This window comes from Wolffia australiana, chromosome 4 (genome assembly GCF_029677425.1).
Source record: "Wolffia australiana isolate 7733 chromosome 4, ASM2967742v1".
NCBI classification, from domain to species: domain Eukaryota; kingdom Viridiplantae; phylum Streptophyta; class Magnoliopsida; order Alismatales; family Araceae; genus Wolffia; species Wolffia australiana.
In genome coordinates this window covers 20,753,937-20,774,001 of record NC_135838.1, presented here as the reverse complement: position 1 = coordinate 20,774,001, position 20,065 = coordinate 20,753,937, and the positions used below count along the sequence as shown (strand labels likewise).

Below are 20,065 nucleotides of genomic sequence, written 5' to 3'. Positions count from 1 at the left end.
TGGGAAAACCACGAAAAACACGACTTATTTGAATAACCCGGTGACCTACCAATTGTAGAAGTGGGATCTTTGGCAAGCAATAAACACTTAAATAATACAATTCGAATGTACCATCTTCTTTATCATTTCGAGGAAAAGGTTCGGGAGGAAAGGGAAACAATGGAGGGATCCGAATCGGACCTAAATGGGAATGACATGAAAAGTATTTTTCAAAACCTATAATTAAGGGCGTGACGACGATATACGATAGGAATGGAAAAAAACTCGTGATTGGTGTGGAGGGGGGGATCTGTTTATGAAATAGTTCACGTCTCATTTCCTTACTTCTTCGTTCCTTCTAATTCATTCACTTCGACGGCTGGTTCTGAACGCCGCGTAACATCATCTTCTTCAACCTCCACCGCCATTTACACTTCTGAAAGAATATAATTTTTTAAGTCGGAAATATATTTTTTCAGAATTTTTTTGCCATTAAATTCATAAAGATATGATTTTTCTAAGTCAAAATACATATTATTTATAAATTCTGGGCCTTTTTTAATTTAATATGATTTTTTGAATATTTTTAAGCCTCTTTTTTCTACGATGCCACATGTCTGCGTTTGATTCGTCGAACGGCGACCAATCATGGTTAGGGATAATGATTGGCGATGACTAATCATTAAACCTAGTAAATTATTGGTGTCAGCCAATCATTACTCAATAACCTTGATGACATCGCGATTAGTGATGCCACAATGGCTTTAAGTTTAACTATTTTACTTTTTAATTTTTTCTAGCGCAGGGTGACGTGGCCAAATAAAAGAAAGATGTATTTTTTTGTAATAAGTGCGATGCATGGACTAAGGCAAAGTCAAAAATTAAAAAAGTATCACTTTATCCACTCTCTCTCTTCTGTCTGGTCAAATATAGTGGCCCTAGATGATGTGTCACACAACATGTGGCACCATGTGTGCTGGTGGCACCTATGTGTCACTCTCTCACTAGAGAATCTAAGAGAGAAAACAGATGTGGCACCCGCTGATGCGCTGCCATGTCACGCATCCTTTTGCTATTGAAATAATATATTTTAATAATATACTATTATTCCTATTTTGCCTTTTTTCTAGGAGGACACGTGGCATGACAAGAGCCGTTGAGTATACTGTTAAGCTCATTTCCCCTAATGAAACATCTTGAAAAGAAGTGAAGTTTTGAAGGTCCATCAAGGGTGTCTTGGTGTCACTAGTGCTTGGAGAGGGTCAAGAGAGATGTGGGGAGGTTGATCTGCATCGAGAAGATGCCTTGATCCTGATGGAACATAGGGATTTTAGGTTAGCCTCTTGCCTTACATTGATTGCTCGTGCACACATTTAAATAGTGCATTTATCATCAACATCTACCACTTCCATCCATCATCAACACTCATCCTCATCTGTTATCATCCCTATCTGTTATTGTCTATCACTCACTTCGCGTGTCACTTGCGGCGTCATGATCCCATCTCGTCTTTCCCTCCTCCTAAATTATAGACCCTAACTCATAAAACCCTAACTTGGATATCTCTTATCATTAATTCCCATCTGGTTCATTGTCACCGCTTCACGCTTCAGTCCTACTAGCTTGATAATGATCCATTACTAGTACTATACTCATCCCATCTTCATCTATCGTGATCACTATCTTCACCCATTCACTACCTCTTACACCATACATAATCCTTCTCACCATTTCCAATTCACCTGATAGAGAGAGATCTTTCCCTAATATCATTACAATTAATTTTGAGTTTATCAATTTTCTTGATTTAGATGCGTTATATGGAGTTCAAGTCATTGATTTAATAACAAAACATCAAATAGTTATGTAGATGTATCCATTTCATGACCCCAAAAAAGCACCAACAAATGTGGAAGTGATAGATTAAACTTGATGAACATGGGTGAAGCTAAAATTTAATACTTTTCATTTAAAAAAATATTTTTTTTGGCTTTTAAGTTTTTTTTTATGAAAATATTTTGCAGGGAAAAATTGTGGATGGGTGATGACAATAATTCTCAATATTTCTTTTGGCTATTGATGAAAAAACTTACAATGTTGGCTTTTAAGTTTTTTTTTTGATGAAAATATTTTGTAGGGAACAATCGTGGATGGGTGATGACAATGATTCTCAAAAAATTTCATGCAGGGTTAAGCTGTTTCAATATTTCGCATGTGAGAAACATCGGAATTGCACAAGTGTATAAATATAAGGTTTTATGTTAATATGTATTTGTTACCTTACTATATTAAACTCAAAACTAAGTTCAAATCAATAATTAATCCCTAGATACCTGGTTTCCCAATATAATACTCTGATGTTGTGCCACATCTGTTTCTTTGGATGATGGACTCCAAGTGCCACATCCCTTGGTTCCCACAATGATTTTTTTCCCTCATTTCTTGATCCATTTACTTGTGTTAGGATTCTATGAAATTTTCTCCATATCAGGTTTCCAAAAAATCCCAAGAAAAAAATCTTAGGAACAATATATTGTTGATATTGTCTATCGACAGGTGAAGAAAAAGTGTCGGAATCTGTATTTAATATATATATATATATATATATTAAATACACATATTTGAAGAGGTATTTCATTCAAATATGAATGAATGGGTACACATATCTGATCAAAATTGTAGATAGACATATTTATTCTTGTTGATCCGTTGTAGTATCGTGGATCTGTAATCATCTACCACAAACTCCATGTAGAGTCAACCTGGCTGACTATGACTTTGATGACTCACCCTGGCCCATTAAACTGAATCATCTATCTCTCTAATTGCTGAGTGCGGATCATCTCCACAAAGATTTTTAATTACATAATTATTATTCTTTAAATAAGCAGATCACATGAGATATGTATACATGGTCGAGTGACAAGAAAATGTAAGGTGAGATGATCGGATTAGATAGTATTTGTGATAAAATGAATTTTAGAACAGCGAGTGAGAGTGAGAATAGAGGGAGGGTTATAATAAAATACATAGAGGCAACATGATGAAAAGAGTGAATTTTGTAAAATGGATGATGATATGGGAAGTGAAAGTGGTAAGACGTGATCAGAGAGTATAAGGATGTAATTCAATGGTGGAATGTGATGGTGAAATGATTGTAACCTAACGATGATACCAAGAATAACCAATGTAAGGTGATGATACTTATTGTAGATCCTTGTGTTCCACCATGATCATGATGTTTTGTGAGTGCAAGTAAGCTCCTATCTTTTCTGTTGCCTCTTCTCACACACCCCAGACACCAAGCACAAGCTTGATGTATCTCAAAAGCTCAGTAGTTTTCGATCATCCCACTAAGTGTATGAAACAAGTTGAAGGACGTAGTTAAAAAATATCCACACATCTATTTATTGATCATAGGGATAGATAGAAAGAGGGGATGAAATTGAAGCAACTCTCTAAATTTCTGCTCAATTGGTCTATATGATTGTTAGATATGAAGGTTTGAAGTTGGAGCAATCTTGGCTGTCTATTATTTCTCTCTCTCTCTCTCTCTGTCATCGGTGATGACACTTCCTTGTTTCCATTGATAGTTAGAATATTAACATTCATTTGTTTAATGATTAGTGTGATTGATTCCTCTTTCACGATTGGCTAGTTAGAGAGTGCCGCATGCCCCTAATTAGAGGAAAAAGACAAAAGTACCTTTTTTTATTTTTACTTGGCACATTGACACTGTACGTCGATTTAAAAAGGGAATAACCTTCCAATCATTGCATGACGTGGCAACGCGTTGTCACACACCACATCAACCTTTTTTTCCCTTTTATCTTTTATATTACTTCAGTCACTAACACACTGACACTTGTCATTGACAACTTTCAAGGAATGATGTGGCCAGGCAAATTCACAAACCACATCATATCTTTATTCCTTTTTCTGTCAATAAGATTACACCGCATCAATGTACTGTCTCTTTTTCTTTTCAGCTTGGAGAAACCCATCAAAAGGCAATCATTACATTTGCGATCTCCATCCTAAAGAATTTTAAAAAAGGTAACAGGTGTCACTGAATGATTAGTCATTATGACATTATAACTTGGGATGGCATGATGGCCCCTTTTGCAATGATTAGCTGCATAAATCATTGATGAAGCTCATGATTGGTCACCATTTAATCGAATCAAATGGCAACATGTGGCGAGACCGATTTTAAGCCCATAATTACTCTTTTTATAATAAATATGAAGTCATTAAATGTATATCCCAACTTAAAATATTAATATCTCCATAAATATAATGTCAAAAAATTCATAAAAATATATCCCACATCAGAAACTTTATTTCTTTAAGAATATGATGTCAAAAAAATCCTTAGAAATACCATCAAATCTAATAATAGATTTGATCATTTTAAATATGATAACATACACTTTATTCTAATGCTTAAAAATATGTAAATTGCCTAGAAATAACCCAATTATTCACGGGCTATCAATAGAGATCAGAAATAGGATTTAATAATTGGTATTCTATTTTTACCTCGATCTTAAATGAAATGTAATGCTAAGGTTGGGAGAGAACTATGAAACTCCTCTCAGAATGAACTTTAGTTAAACAAAAAGCTTCGTCACTTTCCTCCGAGGATAGAAATGGGTTAAACTCCTCCAATCACACAACTAATCCACCACCTTTTCAACTGACTCCATTCTCCTTTTCCATGGATAGAAGTGTCAAAATATGTACAAATTCCAAAATTATTCCTCCAATTTTCGAACTGATTCTAATCCTCCTGTTTCCGCAGATAGAAATGCCAAAAAATGTACAAATTACAAAATTAATTCACCATTTTTCAAACTGACTCCATTCTCCTGTTCCTCACCTCTCACAAGCTTGTTCTCCATAAAAAGAACACTCCCAGTATAGAGAGAGAACGCAAGAGAGTGATTATTAGACTATTATCCACTACTGGACCATCTCCTTTTACGAGCTGGTCTCTCCTGCTTGATGTCAGCATCAGCAGAGGTTGTGCCCTGGGCCAGTGGGACTTCATCTTCCGTCTTATTTGTCTCCACTGCCGCTGCTGCTGTCGGTGCCACCTCCTTCTCCCCCGCCAAAGGAACCTTGAACCTTTCACTCCTCTTCTTTAGCTTTGCCACAGTCTCCATATGCCGATCCTTTTCCTTTTCCTTGCCCTCCAACTGCTTGGCCTCCACCTGGGAGCCACCACTCCCTGTTGATTCAAGCAGCACTGATCCATCTTCGCTCTCCGATGGCAGAGTCCCACCCAATTCTACATCTTTCAGGCTTGTCCACCGCTCCAGCTTAGATCGCCCTCTCTTGGCCCGCCGAGATTCATCCTCATCGGAGCCTGCTGTGTCCTCCACCGGGACTGCTGGTGGGAGAGGCAATGGCGGGAGCGGTGGCAGTGGCGGCAGCGGAGGTGGCGGAGGAAGCATGACTTCTACTTGCTGTTCCCGTGTGCTCTTTGAGGCGCCCGTCTGTGGACATAGATTTTCTTAGTGCATGTAACATAAGTGACATTAATTTTGATAATAATTATATGTGAAATCATGGTATCGATGAAAATCAAAGGCTGAATATGAATAACCTTTTCGGAGTGGCGGCTGCTACCATCACCACGCTTTCTTTTTCCATTTGTCTGCTTCCGTTCACCTCGTTCAACATCCTTCTTCTCTCTAGAACTCTCTCTCCGGGCCTCAACACCGATCTTCTTCGACTCCCCGCTCCTACGATGATCGTTGTTGGTGCTCGATTTGTGTTGCTTGCTGTTCTTCTCCTTATTTTCATGGGATCGAGTTTCCTCCCGCTTTTGCTTCTCCGCATGATCTGCACCTTTGTCTGGGTATCGTCTTCTATCCTTGGAAGAATTTCCCCCACTTTCGCCGGAAGCTCTCTCTTGCACAGGCCTAGCAGTCCGATCCTCTCTTTCCTTGCGCTTTTGTGGCTCTTCATTAGACTGCTTCTCCCTCTGCTTCTTGCTATCATCTCTGTGTCCGCTGGAACTGTCTCTTGATGGATCTTCCCTCTTCCTCTGGGACTGCTCCTTAGAGTCCTTCTCTCTCCTCCGTTGTTCTTCGTCCTTCCTCTTTCTAACATCATCTCTGTCCTTTTGCCTGGATCCAGAATCTCGAGAATGAGCTCTGCGATCTGAATCATCGTGCTTTTTTGAGTGAACATCCCCGTCTTTAGCTTTCTTATCGCTGTTGTCTCGCCTTGTGCTCTCCACCTTTGGTCTTCCACTATAACGATCATCTTTCTCCTTTGATTTCTCAAAACCCTTGGAAGAATCTTGCCTTCCCTTAGAACCAGCTCTATGTCTATCCACGTACCCTGCATCGCGTGAATGGTCATCTCTCCGTGTGTTTCGTTTTTCTTGGTCAGGCCTCCTATTTGAGTCCCCAGCTGGCTTCCTGGATTGGTCCTTGCTTCTGGCCTCGGATTTCCCCCTGTAGTCAGCCCCACCGCTCTGGACAGTAGACTGGTCTTTGCGAGAAGTTGACTTGTGAGAGCCATCATCCTTTGGTGCTTCACCGGAGTCTTGCATGTCAGAAGCTCTTTCTTCATATTCAAGGTCATCACCGTCATCCAGGGCAAGCTTTTCATTTGCATCGGCCTCGCCGTCAAACAGGGCGTCACCAGATGTTTCTTGTTGGGATGGTGATAACTTCAAGTCTCTATCGCTTTCTCTAGCATCAGATTTCTCTCTTTTGCCTTCATAGTGTGGCTGGGAAAGACCTTCGCTTGTTGAAACTGGGGCCTCGCTGGAAAAAAAGGAAGAAATTGAATCATGAGACAAATTTTAAAGCAATGTAGTTGCACATCCACCAATAACCTCATAAACATAAGCCAGGAAAAGAAAAACAGATTATGGCATCATTAAGAGATTCGGAGGATTAGGAGGATTAGTTGATTAAGTGGATTAAGTTTTAAGCATAATTGACAATACTTTGGGGGGCATAAAAAACCTCATAAGACAATTATGGCATACCTTGCAACAGGGCGTGAACCCCGAAGGTCATCATCATGAATAGGGCCTTTGGAATTACTGACTTCAGGGTTACAGGCAACTTTTGCATCGAACTCCTGGTTTTTATCTACTATTTCTCTCCTATCACAGTACGCAGGGTCTACCCCATCAAAGTGCTCTGAATTCGCAAAGCTATGAGCCTTTTCTGTTTCATGTCCCGCTCCAGAATCCTTCCCTTCATGTGCATAACTCCCATTGGATGTGGCTGAATAATCAAAACAATCCTGCGGAATAATCTGTTTTTGCAAGAGAGCATTCAATAAGGGATTTTAATATGATAAGTCTAAAAACTAAATTTAATTAACGAGTAGAAAAATGACCTCTATTATCGCATCTGAATCACGTATTCGTGGTCTTCTGGTGTCAACAGACGGAAGACGATCGCCACAACCACCCTCCACTTGTATTGCCCTCCCCAGTGGCTGCATACACGTACACCTTTCTTTTGTAAAAAAATGGCATTCATATATATCTACATGATTCATCGTATGGGGAACCACTGAATGGAAACCCTATTTCTAGAAATATTTGTATCGAATCCAAAAGGCAAATAGAACAAATAGATGGATTGTTTCAAGAAGTATGGATAGCTTCAAGGAAAATTGAAAAGAAAGATTGAGAAAGTCATACTAAGTGTTGGTTGGACCGTGAAACCCCAAATGCTGGGCCAAATGAATCTATAGCTCCGCCTTCTGCTTTTCCATGAAGAGCACATTCTGAGTAAATATCTTGAATCCCAGTAGCAGCTGCTAGCTCCGGAGGTAGATCTGGGTCATACTCCTATAGCAAAAGGCATGACTATGAAATCAGAGTAGGGTTCTGAGATTGATCTTCTGATCAATTGATCGTCTGGATCCACAAACAAACCGGTCCACCATCAGGCCCAATATTTTGTTTGCATGCCCTAATTGGGATCACTGGATTGGTTTGTAGAGTCGACTGATGCATGATCTGATCAGTCCACACCCCCTCCCCGTACCCAAAATCTCCAGTTCCTTCTGGCCTCTGGGGGGCAGCATCACTAAAAGATCCCTCCCAATTGATGACAGCCCTAGGTTGAATTATCATGGCCATTCGGTTTACTGGGACACCATGTTGATCAGATAAAAAAAACTGATCCGGTCAGCGATCCATGGCCAAACAGCCTTGTGGATTGAATCAGAAGATGGTTCCAATGAAGATCCAATCAGATCTGAATCAAAATGCAACCTGATCTGATTCGATCCATTCGCCAAACTCTAAAGTAGAGGAATCATGCAAACTTTCGTATTAAGGCATGGTTACCTGCTCGGATCTTCCGCTCTCATATACACGTATCTTACTTTGCATGGTGGACTCAACACGGAGTTGTTCCTGCAGAAAGAAAGACAACGCTAGAAAGTAAGAGACAAATGAACAGAATGTAAGCAGAAAATAAAAAGAATACTTGCCAAGTGTTTTCGGTAATCTTTCCAACCGTCTTCATCGAGTCCAAAGTTGAAGAAATCAGATATATCAACTCCAGGGATTCTCCATGGTTTTTCCTCAAAGCCATCAATATCAACTTCAAATATTGTCCTAAAACAACCGCCATAATAATAGCTATCAGCATCAAACAGCAGAAGCTTTTTTTTTGAAATAACAGCAGCAGTTTTTTTAAATGTAAGCGGAAAACAATCAAAGAATTAATGAATCAAAAGAAACCTTCCTACAGAGGAAACTTTCCCGGAGAACTATGGGGAATCCTAAGTTGTTTAACATTCATTCCTGGTGCCAGGGACCTAATATGGCTCCATGTTTATAGGTGATTATCAAAAAAGGGCTCACGATTGTAATGTGAAGGTAACTATAAACTCGGGTTTGCTTGCCGCTGATAATGAGGACAACACGTCAACATTATCATTGTTGTATAACACAAGTACTATACCAGATTGTTGAAATTGAGAAGCCAGTACCGTTATATGTTACCGTCAATGCTTAGTAATTGACGTTCAGGTATGAATGCCAATAAAACCGGGGCTAAAACCAAAATTTGTAAGTTTCGGCCCAAAAATTAGAGCCAATCGAAATTTTAGAAGCCCTACATTTGGTGACTACCCATTATACACTCTATTATATATTTATTCTTTTTTCTAAGGAAATAAAAATAGGAATTTCTGAACTCCTTTTGACTAAATATCCAAAATATAAACTTCAGATTACGTCAACGCCCCAATGATTTCGTTAATGTTATGGTTATCACTGTATGGTTCCAATATTGTATGTCTTCATCATTTTTTTAAGATGACAAATCATGGATAAGATGATGACACTGCCAAACACTTTGAACATAACTTACTTGTGTGAAGGAAGTGCGAAATCCAATCCGCTATATGGCCTTGCTGACATATTACTACCCCAAACAGGCGCTCCGTAACCTTTCTGCATGCCTCGGGTACGAGCGGCCATTGCACCCATTGGTAGAGAAGGACGGGCTTGCCCTGGAGCTGCGCCAGCACTCGCAGTAGTCCCACCTGTAGGGCCCACTGCGCCAGGTCTGATATACTGCCATCAAAAGAGGTAAGTAAATCAACTATGTTTTATAAGTTTGTAAATTGGTCAGGAGAAAATAGCAAACATGTTTCTTAAAAGTTAATCGAATTGTATCTCTAATGTAAATGCAAGGAATGATGTTCACAGTAAGCTATCCTTAACGCACATATGTGAATAAACCTAACGCTGGCGATTAAAAAAAATTATGCAATCCAAAGAAAAAGAAACGCCGAGAAGAATCCCCAGCAGGCTACGAGGACTAAAAAAGGTAAAGTTCAGAATATCAAAAATTAGCGTGCTGGAGCAGTTTCAAAGTCGGGAGGAATCAGCAAAATAATCTCCAAATAAATTGATATGTGAACTCACAACTATTATGTTAAGGGGCATGCCCAACAGTTCAAAGAAGTTGACTCCTACAATTTTAAATTAATCTCAAGGATTCCTGCTTGAAACATATCGTTTCATGATACAAAATGTCAACAAAAAACTCCTTTCAGCTAGGGGAGCCCTCTGAAAACCTCATGCATCATATATTGCATCAAACTCTTCCATTAGTATCAGAGTCGAAGTGTTTTTGGAAATATCTCTTTGTGGAAAGTGATTCAGATAGCTTACTGTGAAGCGCCATAAAAATAAACAAACCTAGGACATTTTATTGAAATCTATTGAATGGTGGATGAGAAGTCAAGTAAAGCCCAACAGTTTAATGTTAATCCATAAATTAGAATCCCAAGCAGAAACAAGGCCCAACATGTTATCATTTGGAGAGACAAAAACATTCCCCAAAAAATGGATCAGGGATGCTTTTCACTTATTGGAGATAATTTCAATTGAGACAAAGGGAAGATAAGGAGTACATTAGACAGAGGGGCTACACAGAAATCGTGATCAGTTCATATCATTCAACGGGCCATTTGTGCGTAATGACAAACCTTGAACTGCGAGTGATGCTGGCCATGAAATCCATGACTGCTATATCCAATCCTCATACCAACTCCCCCGTTTCCAACAATTCCTTTTGAAGAATCCAAGGCCTCACTCTTTTCACCATCCAGAGTTGCCTGCGCGAACTCATCACCATAATCTTGCTCTTCCACTTTACTATGATGATGGTCCCCATCGGTCACAATGACTAGATCTTCTTCATCATCTTCCTCCTCACCACCGACCCCGTCTCCGTTCCCACCAAAAGGGCGACCTCCGTAATCATCATTCAGAACTATACGCAGATCATCATCACTTTCACTGTCAAAATCTTCATTCCCAGAGTTATTTTCATCGCTGTCATTCATCACCCCAGCAGAAACGGCCGAAAGACCCGGGATAACAGGCTTCTGATCAGCATCTTCGACACCATGATCGAGCTCCGCAGTTCTCGTGATCTTCTGCACCTCAACGGTTACATCTCTCGGTTTCTCCTCCTTGACGATAAATCCCGCCATTGCCTCCTCTTCACCTTCGATCGAAAACCTAAATTTATCACTTTCTACGAAGGCTGGCTCTTTCTTGGGACTCGAAGATCTACCAAAAACCAAGTCTTCATCCGCCCCGTTAGGCGGTTCTTGAGAGGATGCCCTAGAAGCCGGGGATAAACGTGAATCCGGAGCTCGATCGAAAATTCCCTTGTCGGCTCCGTCTTCATCATCCTCTTCCTCAAACATGAAATTGGGATCGAGAGCACCTGTCGTTGAACTATCGCGCATGTCGGCTCCGCTGGAGCTTGATGGCAACGATTGCGCAGAAACGGGGCGGAAAACATCGACGTAGAGATCTCCAAACTCGTCGTCGTCCGCCATCGAAGACTGATATCGAGCTCGCGGAGTGCAGAAGAGAGCCGCCCCCTCCGTCCTCGTTCTTCCCTTCCGCTCCTCGTCACTGTCTCAAAGATGAATCCCTCGTTCTCCTTAGTTTCTCCCGGCGGATCCTAATCGGGTCCTTATCGGATCCTTCCTTGTACCTACTACTTAGACTTAATGGGCCGGCATTGCCAGACTTTCCAGGCCCGTTAACATAGCGATATCATCTGGAGCGGCTTCTTTCTTGGCGGACGTTTGAATTCAGTTGGCAACCGAGGCAATGGGTAGCGCGAACTCCGAATCTTTCGAGGTCAGTCTCCTCTCCGCAATCTTTCGATGAACTGGCAAGATCGTCCTGTTGATCGTCGCGGCTATTGTATATCGGGCATTTTCTGTTTAAAAATTCCGGATTGCTGGAGAAATCTAACAGGACGAACTTGGTCGGATACGGATTTTCTGTTGTGAACCATGGGGTTTTCTCTTCCGTTTGTAATTGCTTCTCCGGTTCTGGATTCGAGTTTTAGGTAAGAGGTTTAGATTCCGACGGGAAATTAATTGAAGGAATGACATTATCTCCTACCTGTCTGGCTTTGTGACGATGGTGGCCGGAAATTTGACTCTTTTATATCATATTTTGATGAATTTAAAGATATACTTGTAAAAAAATTACTTCGTTAATTTCCGAATTCGTTCTCACCTTAACTGATTGCGGTTTTTGTTGTTGCTCTTAGAATTGATCATTTTGATGTTCCTCTGTGGCAGATTATATTGGGATCAAAATCGGTGGCTCGCCGGAAAATCCTGGCCGACATGGGCTATCAATTTACTGTGATGGTTTTAGTCTCCCACAACTATCGTGCTATCTAACGCCGTGATTAACCCTTAAAAATTTGCTGTTTCATGGTTACATGAAAATGTGACTGGATATTTGAGTGCTGACTTTGGGATTTTTTGGGGTAGACCGCCGACATTGACGAGAGGAGTATTAGGAGGGAGAGCCCAGAGGAATTGGTGTCCGTCCTAGCGAAGGCAAAGGTTCGGTAATCTCTCAATGATAACAGTTCGGAGTCTCAATCTTAATAAATGTCCCCTTTTCCTTAGTATATTGAGGCAGACATGGTCTCTAAGTGTTAAAGGCTTAATGTAAAGTTTGTCCTTATTCGTTACAGCTTGAGCTGAATCATATTAATTTGTGATGGCGTTGTCGCCAAAAAAATACATTCAGAGCTTATTCTGCCTTGTGGATTAACTTTTACATCCTATATAATCGTCCATTTTTTTCTTTTGCGAGTTAATGTCTCCAATTATTGGGAAGAATTATGCCTATGGTAATGAAATGTCTTATTACCTCGAAAGTAGTTTTCTTGGATTTACCACATTTCGAGCTTGTGATTTCTGGATTATATATGTTGCAGATGATTGTTCAATATATATATATATATGTTGCAAAGGACCTTTGTATACATACGCTACCTTTTCTCCTTTTGACATTTTTTATTATATTTTATTTTTCCTTTTGACCTGAAATACCTCCAGATAAGACCTTCACTTTTTTTTTGAATTTGAGGGGGTTTATGGACTCTATGATGCAATATTTTTCAATTCCTAGTCTTTATTCTTTTGGTTCGTTCCCCTTGCTGGATGTTAATTCGTTGACAATGTCTCCACCATCTTGAGTAACTTGGTTGTGACTCCTTGGGCTTTCTCATTTTCCTTATTTTTTCAGTTTCCTCAGCTTCTTTTTTCACCATTTCTTTTCAGGCTGACGCAATCATATCAAGACTGAATTTGGCGGAGTTCAGAACAGAAGAAAAAGACCCAACTCTCTTACTCACATCCGACATTGTACGCTTGAAACCAATTTTTGACGTTTGCCTTTCGACATGCAACATCAGTATCATTCTTCATCTCATATACAAAATTGAAGATTCTTTTCAGTTTCTTTTCTGATGGAAGTAGTTTTCTATGACATCAGAGACTACCCTTGGAAAAAATCGAGTCCTAAATGAAAAAAAAAAAGTATTACAGTGGCTGATATCCAAATACCAAGCTTCTTATTTTCTTCCTATCTTTCATTAAAGTTCTTCTCTTCTTATTTGCAGGTCGTCGTTCATAACGGAGTGATCAGAGAAAAGCCATCCAGCGAGGACGAGGCCTGGACGTTTCTGAGAGGTACTCGGATTGTAGTTTCCATGTGCGCTTAAATCGTGGTATTCTTTTCTCAAAATGAAATTATTTTCCAAATTTCCAGGATATTCTGGGGGCCACGTTTCCACTGTTGGATCTGTTGTCATTACGAATCTGAAAACGGGGGCGAGAGTGGAGGGGTTGGATACGGCGGAGGTTTATCTTTTATTGTTTCGTGGGATGAAAGGCTTAAACTTTGCCGTCTTAGTAGAACTAACTTTCGAATGGTTTTTTATTGCAGGTGTATTTTCATGACATACCAGACGAAATTATATCTAAACTGGTAAAACTCCTGGCTCTTCTACAACGAAAAAAATGTTTGCAAGCAAATTATGTCCACAATTTATTTTGTATACTTCAGTACTTTCTTAGTCGACCCTCTATTTATTCATTGGTGATTTACATGAAGCATCTCCTGCTCATTTTATCCATGACATTTTCTTTCACTGTCAGATCGAGGAGCAGATTGTTTTCAATGTGGCTGGTGGTTTGTTGTTAGAACACCCGCTGACGTTGCGTTTTGTGGAAGCCGTGGTATGCAATCTTATCACCATTCCTAGATTTTTTTCATATTTTATCCCTTTTGACACCTTAGATATTTTTGAAGATATCTTTATTTAATTTTCTCAGGTCGGAGCCTCCGACAGCGTGATGGGACTTCCGATGGCCCTTACCGAGGATTTGATTCGTAAATCTCTCATTTGAAAAAACCATCACATCTACTGATTTAAAGTTGTCAGTGAATGGCAGATGAACAGTCGCAGTTGATAAACAAACATTGATAGATTCATGGGCATGCCGAACCGGTGGCTAATAGCGAAGATACACGAGGCAAAGTAGAAGGTAACGATCAAAGGGAAAGAACATCGAAACTAGGACGGCAGAAACGATCAAAGTCTTCTCCACGATAAAAGCCAGGCAGTGACCGGGTCAGCATTAGTTTCTCCAGTAGCCGTCAGAGCCACCGTCGCCTCTGTTGTAGCGATCGGATCCGCCGCCGTAGCCACGGTCGCGCCCGCCGCCGCCGCCCCCGCGGCCGTAACCGCCGCCGCCGCCTTCACGGCTGTAGCCACCGCCGCTGTCGCGGCCGTAGCCACCGCTGCCCTCCCGGCGCGGTCCACCGTAGCCGCCACCGCCTCCGCCGCCAAATCCGCCACCACCGCCGCCGCGGAACCCGCCGCTGCCACGGGACTGAGCCTGGTTCACGGTGATGCTTCTGCCGTCAAGCTCCTGACCGTTCATCCCCTTGATAGCGTCGTTCATAGCCTGCTCGGAGCTGAAGGTGACGAAGCCGAAGCCCCTCGACCTTCCGGTCTCACGGTCATTGATAACCTGCAGAAATCACCGATCGAACATCAGATCTGGCTCGAACAATCAACGACGGTGCAGAAAAAAAACTTGGATTACTCTTGGACGAGGCGTTACCTTCGACTCGATGACCTCGCCGAACTCGCTGAAGGCTCTCTCGAGAGACCGATCGTCGGTGGCCCAAGCCAGACCGCCAACGAAGCACCGAAACTCAACCTCGGAAGCAGTCATCGGAACACGAACAAAGAGAACCAAGTCACCGAGGGAACCGAACCGAACCGAACCGAAGAGGGAAGGACCCCTCGAACGCACAAAAACCCTAGCTGCCCCCCGGTTGCTATTTATAGAGATCTGGAGAGAGGGGGAGGGGAGAAGTCGCGCTCGGTAGAGTTGTGCCCTCGTCCCCGGTTAATTAACCGGGTTAGGGGAATATTATCAGGATTCCGTTATTTTGATTGGCTGCCACGTGGGCGGATCAACGCTGGTGGAGTGTAGCAGACCGTTCGGCTTGGGCCGGCCACCCGTGCTTATCGTGATTTGACAGTAGTGGGGACCACAACTATAAAGCAACGGCCAGGTGGGAGAAAATATCTAAATTTGTATTAGACAGAAATACCCCTGGGGCGAGAAAACCGGAGAAATTCGCATCCCCGCTCTTGGGCTCGTTTAGTGGTCGCGTGGGCCGGAAAGCTGCCTTCTTACATCACTACGTTTTCCTTTTAAAAAAGACAGCCCACCTAGTCACATAAACCCAGTCGTCCCGTCCCGTCCCGTCCCGTCCCGTCCCGATCAGAGAGAAGAGTATGCGTCTTTCTTTTTACAAAAGCTTAAAAACGTTTTCTTACATGCAATTTTCAGAAAGATCCAGTCAACGGTCTTCGATATGTCGACAGATCGCCCGTAAATCGGAGATGCGATGAAAGATATACTTATATTAAATTGAGAAAAGAGAGAAAAATCTCACCCGGGGGGAAGAGGTGGGCGTCGGCCTCTTGATTTCCTCGCAGCTTGTGTGCTCGCGTTGGGGTCAACGACCGTGGGATGGTTGACCCGTCATCGATGCGAACGTGTCTCTCTGTGACGTGACATTGGCCGAGAACTGGCGCGTCGGTCCTCCCCTTCACAAGCCCTGTTGAATCATGTTAAACTCCGCGGCCCTACACAGCTCACCTTCGCTGTAGAGCCCGTCACTCATCCCTCTCTCTAGCCTTGGCTTCTTCTCACGAGCTGCCGGCCGGAGAGAGAGATGGCCATGATGCTCCATCATCATCATCATCATCATCATCATCATGTTTTCTTCTTCCCTGCGACAACGCGTGGGCTGTTTGTCTTCAACTCCGTCAAAGCTCTTTCCCGCAAGCAAGTACCAGCCGGCCGATGAAGTCGGAAGTTTACTCCGCCGTAGTTAACCTGTGATTAGAGGAAAACGGCAGCGAAATAGGGAACTGGGTTAAAAGGGTATCTCCAAGATGAGATCTTGGGAGGAGGGTAATCAATGAGGAAGATCGCAGCCGTGTTTTTTCTGCGACTCCCAGCTGTCCGCCGGGTAATTTTCCTTTTTTTTTTGGTTTCGAGACGCAAGTCAACGACCCTGCTCCGTTCCACCCATTACCTCTCCATCTGGTTCGTGCCCGTCATCGGGCCGGCAGAGAGCGCCTGACGAAGAACAGTGGGGAGGTGAAAACCCGAAAAGCAGAGACGACGGCTGGAATGTGTTCTCTTCCGCCATTAAAACCCCCCCGAGGAAGAAGAGAAGGGCCTTTAATGAGCTCTCGCCCGGGTAGCTGCGCTTTGGCAGTCTCTGCGCCGTGACAGGGCAGTAGCAGTCTAGCAGAGCTGGCCGGGCTCGACCGAACCCGCTTACCTGCGTCGCTTCTTCCGATAATCCTTTTTCCATTGATTTCCCTGGCCGGCTGCCCATCGAAGCTGTTTAATTTTTTATTTATTGTTCTCCCTGGCACGATTATTTTCCTTCTTCTCCGAGATTTCGAGGGCCTCCGCCGCCCGGGGAACGGGGGAGGAGAGGATGGCCACCCTTCCGCCACCGTGAACGAGGAGAGGATGTTCTTCTTCTTCGTCTTCCTCCTCCTCCTGCGCTCCGCGGCGGAGAGCGCCGCCGCCTCGCCGCCGCTCTTCTCCGGGGTCGAGCTGCGGGCGCTGTTCAGCCTGCGGGCCTCGCTAGGGCTGCGGTCCAGGGACTGGCCGCGGAAGGCGGACCCCTGCTCGGCCTGGCTCGGGGTCGGCTGCAGCCAGGGCCGGGTCGTCGCGCTCAACATCTCCGGCTTCCGCCGGACCAGGCTCGGTCGTCTCTCCCCCGCATTCGCGGTCGAGGGGCTGCAGAACCTCTCCAGTCTCGCCGTCTTCAACGCCTCCGACTTCCTCCTCCCCGGCCCCATTCCCGACTGGTTCGGCTCTCTTCTCCCGCCTTCTCTCGCCGTCCTCGACCTCCGCCGCTGCGCCATCTCCGGATCCGTCCCCTTCTCCCTCGGGAGCTCCTCCGGGCTCGCCGAGCTCTACCTCGCCGGCAACGAGCTGACGGGGAACCTCCCGCCCTCCCTCGGCCGCCTCTCCAACCTCGCCGCCCTCGATCTCGCCAAGAACAAGATCTCCGGCGAAATTCCTCCCCAGCTCGGGGATCTTCCCTCGCTCGTAACCCTAGACCTCAGCGATAATCTCCTCTCCGGCGGCGTCCCGGAGAATCTCGGCAACTTGCGGAGCTTGATCGCATTGCAGCTGTCCGGAAATTCCTTGTCCGGTTCCCTGCCGGAGAGCCTCTTCCGAGGTTTCTCCTCCCCCCGATCGCTGAATCTCAGCCGGAATAATTTCTCCGATCGGCTCCCGAGCTCCGTTTGGGGGTTGCGAGGTCTGCAGTTCCTCGATCTCTCCGTCAATAATTTCACCGGCGCTCTGCCTTTGGGCGTCCCCGAGCTCGGCGAGATCTCCGGCGTGCTCAATCTCTCCCGAAACTCGCTCTTCGGGCTCCTGGACAGCGGCAATGGAAGCGTATTCCAGAGATTCAGCGTCGTGGATGTCTCCGGCAATTTCTTCCAAGGCGAAGCGCCGTTGAACGCCTCCCGATCCGATTCCTTCGCGCTGAATTGCTTCAACAACACCTTGAATCAGAGAAGCTCGGAAGATTGCAGCGAGTTTTATGCTGCGAGAGGGCTTCCCTTCCGTCCGGCCATCCCCGTTCCGAACGCGACGAAGCCATCGGAGCGATCTCGCAAGGGGAGTAATCTCAAGTATATATTGGGCGGAGTGTTCGGAGGAGTCGGGTTAGTCTTCCTTCTTCTTCTTCTTCTCTTTGTGTTCTGCCGCAAGCCTTGCTGCGTCGCCGGAGCCGCGAAGAGGAAGGAGGAATCAGAGGCTACCGCACCGCCGGGGGAATCTCCCCTCCCCGCCGTCCTTGTAAATATCGCCGCCGTGGGAGATTCCTTCACGCTTGATCAGATTCTTCTGGCGACGGGAAACTTCGACGAGGGGAATCTCATCAAGCACGGCCATTCCGGAGATCTCTACCGCGGGTTCTTGGAAGGAGGAGTCCCCGTCGTGGTGAAGAGGGTGTTCACGCAGGAATCGAAGAAGGAAACTTACTTGGCCGAGCTCGATTTCTTCGCCAAGCATTCTTCCTCCAGAATCGTGCCGTTCATCGGGCATTGTCTCACGGAGAGCAGTCAGAAGATTCTGGTGTACAAGTTCATGCCCCACGGCGATCTGTCCAGCTCGCTGTTCCTCAAATCGGGGCAGGAAGGGGAGGGCTTGATGTCCTTGGATTGGATCACCAGGCTGAAGATCGCCATCGGAGTTGCAGAGGCTCTCTGCTATCTTCATCACGAGTGCTCGCCTCCCCTCGTCCACAGGTCGGAGAATTATCATCGTTCCCCGATGTTCTACCTCAAATTAGGGCTCGATTCTTACTCCTTTTTCCTTGTTTGTTCCTCCAATCAGGGATATTCAGGCGAGTAGCATCCTTCTCGACGAGAGATTTGAAGTCCGATTGGGAAGTCTGAGCGAGGTCTGCCCTCAAGAAGGAGAACCGCACCAGAGCGTGATCACCAGATTCCTCCGGAAGTGAGTTTCTAGCGAAATTCTCGCGTTCTTTTCCGCCGATCATCGCCTAAACTGACGACGATTCATTGATTTCGCGACTTTGCAGGACGTCCGACGTAGCATCTTCAGGTTCGTCGGGATTCTTTCTTCTCCGTAGCTTCGTTTAAGCTGAAAATCGATGAAAATTTCAGGCGCGGCGTCGTCGACTTGCGCGTACGACGTCTACTGTCTGGGGAAGGTCCTGCTCGAGCTGGTCACCGGCAAGCTCGGGATCAGCGGCTCCAACGACGCGAGCACAATCGACTGGCTGGAGAAGACTCTGCCGTATATAAACATCGAGGAGAAGGAGCTCGTGACGAGGATTCTAGATCCTTCTCTGGTCGTGGACGACGATCTTCTGGAGGAGGTCTGGGCTATGGCGATCGTGGCCAGGTCGTGCTTGAATCCGAAGCCGAGCAGGCGCCCGCTCATCAGGTATATATTGAAGGCGCTGGAGAACCCGCTGAAGGTGGTGAGGCAGGAGCCGCCGTCGACCTCGGGCCGTCTGAGGACGACTTCCTCGCGCGGTTCTTGGAATGCTGCGTTGTTCGGGAGCTGGCGGCAGAGCTCGTCGGACATGGCGTCTCTTCCCGGGCCGTCCAAGGAGGGACCGAGCTTGAAGCTCTCCGGCAACTCTCAAGGCAGCAATGGCGGAGAGCAGTCGTCTTCGCGACGGAAGCCGTCCAAGGAGATCTTCCCCGAGCCGTCCGACCCCCACGCCGACTGATGATGGCGGCGTCGATCGATATTCTTTCAGAGATTACTGTTTGATCGCCGGCGACGGAGCTCCGAGATCGGACGGCGGGAAATCGGAATCGCTCGAGCGCCGCGGCCATTTCTTCGCGCGATTCCGATTTCTCGAAGCTCATCGAGGTTTGTGGCCAGTTCACACCGCCGGAACTGATTCTTTGCTTGGAGATATCTTCTTCTTCTTCTTCCTCCTCTTCCTCGTCCTGTTTATCTCGCTTGTCAACCGTGTAGCCGATCCAATTTTTTGTGCTCCTGGCCGATGTAAAGCCGATTGAATTGTGGATTTCTGCTAAGATTCATCTCTTCTGATCCGAATCGGCGATGTTGATTCCTCGCAGAAATCGGAAATGGCGATTCTATACGCGTCGATTTTGAAAAGCGGTTAAGAAGTTAT

The 20,065-nt window shown here is 44.8% G+C and overlaps 4 protein-coding genes across 4 annotated transcripts; 2 read left to right on the top strand and 2 right to left on the bottom strand.

Annotated features, from left to right (window-relative positions):
- Positions 1 to 4,800: 4,800 nt before the first annotated feature.
- Positions 4,801 to 11,434, bottom strand: LOC144702318 (uncharacterized). Its single transcript, XM_078574326.1, has 9 exons — positions 10,474 to 11,434; positions 9,348 to 9,553; positions 8,461 to 8,587; positions 8,315 to 8,383; positions 7,661 to 7,810; positions 7,351 to 7,452; positions 6,992 to 7,266; positions 5,591 to 6,764; positions 4,801 to 5,480 (listed from the first exon to the last, which is right to left on the bottom strand). The coding sequence occupies exons 1-9, from the start codon at positions 11,335 to 11,337 to the stop codon at positions 4,938 to 4,940; spliced, it is 3,510 nt and encodes a 1,169-aa protein (XP_078430452.1). The 5' UTR covers positions 11,338 to 11,434; the 3' UTR covers positions 4,801 to 4,937.
- Positions 11,435 to 11,542: 108 nt separating this feature from the next.
- LOC144702322 (uncharacterized) lies at positions 11,543 to 14,857 on the top strand. The gene is made up of 9 exons (XM_078574329.1): positions 11,543 to 11,647; positions 12,100 to 12,171; positions 12,298 to 12,372; positions 13,099 to 13,182; positions 13,440 to 13,509; positions 13,589 to 13,680; positions 13,766 to 13,807; positions 13,978 to 14,058; positions 14,155 to 14,857. The coding sequence occupies exons 1-9, from the start codon at positions 11,618 to 11,620 to the stop codon at positions 14,227 to 14,229; spliced, it is 621 nt and encodes a 206-aa protein (XP_078430455.1). The 5' UTR covers positions 11,543 to 11,617; the 3' UTR covers positions 14,230 to 14,857.
- Positions 14,289 to 15,161, bottom strand: LOC144702323 (glycine-rich RNA-binding protein GRP1A-like). Its single transcript, XM_078574331.1, has 2 exons — positions 14,950 to 15,161; positions 14,289 to 14,856 (listed from the first exon to the last, which is right to left on the bottom strand). The coding sequence occupies exons 1-2, from the start codon at positions 15,061 to 15,063 to the stop codon at positions 14,461 to 14,463; spliced, it is 510 nt and encodes a 169-aa protein (XP_078430457.1). The 5' UTR covers positions 15,064 to 15,161; the 3' UTR covers positions 14,289 to 14,460.
- A 798-nt stretch (positions 15,162 to 15,959) lies between these two features.
- On the top strand, positions 15,960 to 19,964 carry LOC144702320 (putative LRR receptor-like serine/threonine-protein kinase At2g16250). Its single transcript, XM_078574327.1, has 4 exons — positions 15,960 to 18,692; positions 18,781 to 18,903; positions 18,989 to 19,011; positions 19,074 to 19,964. The coding sequence occupies exons 1-4, from the start codon at positions 16,894 to 16,896 to the stop codon at positions 19,646 to 19,648; spliced, it is 2,520 nt and encodes an 839-aa protein (XP_078430453.1). The 5' UTR covers positions 15,960 to 16,893; the 3' UTR covers positions 19,649 to 19,964.
- The last annotated feature ends 101 nt before the right edge of the window (positions 19,965 to 20,065 follow it).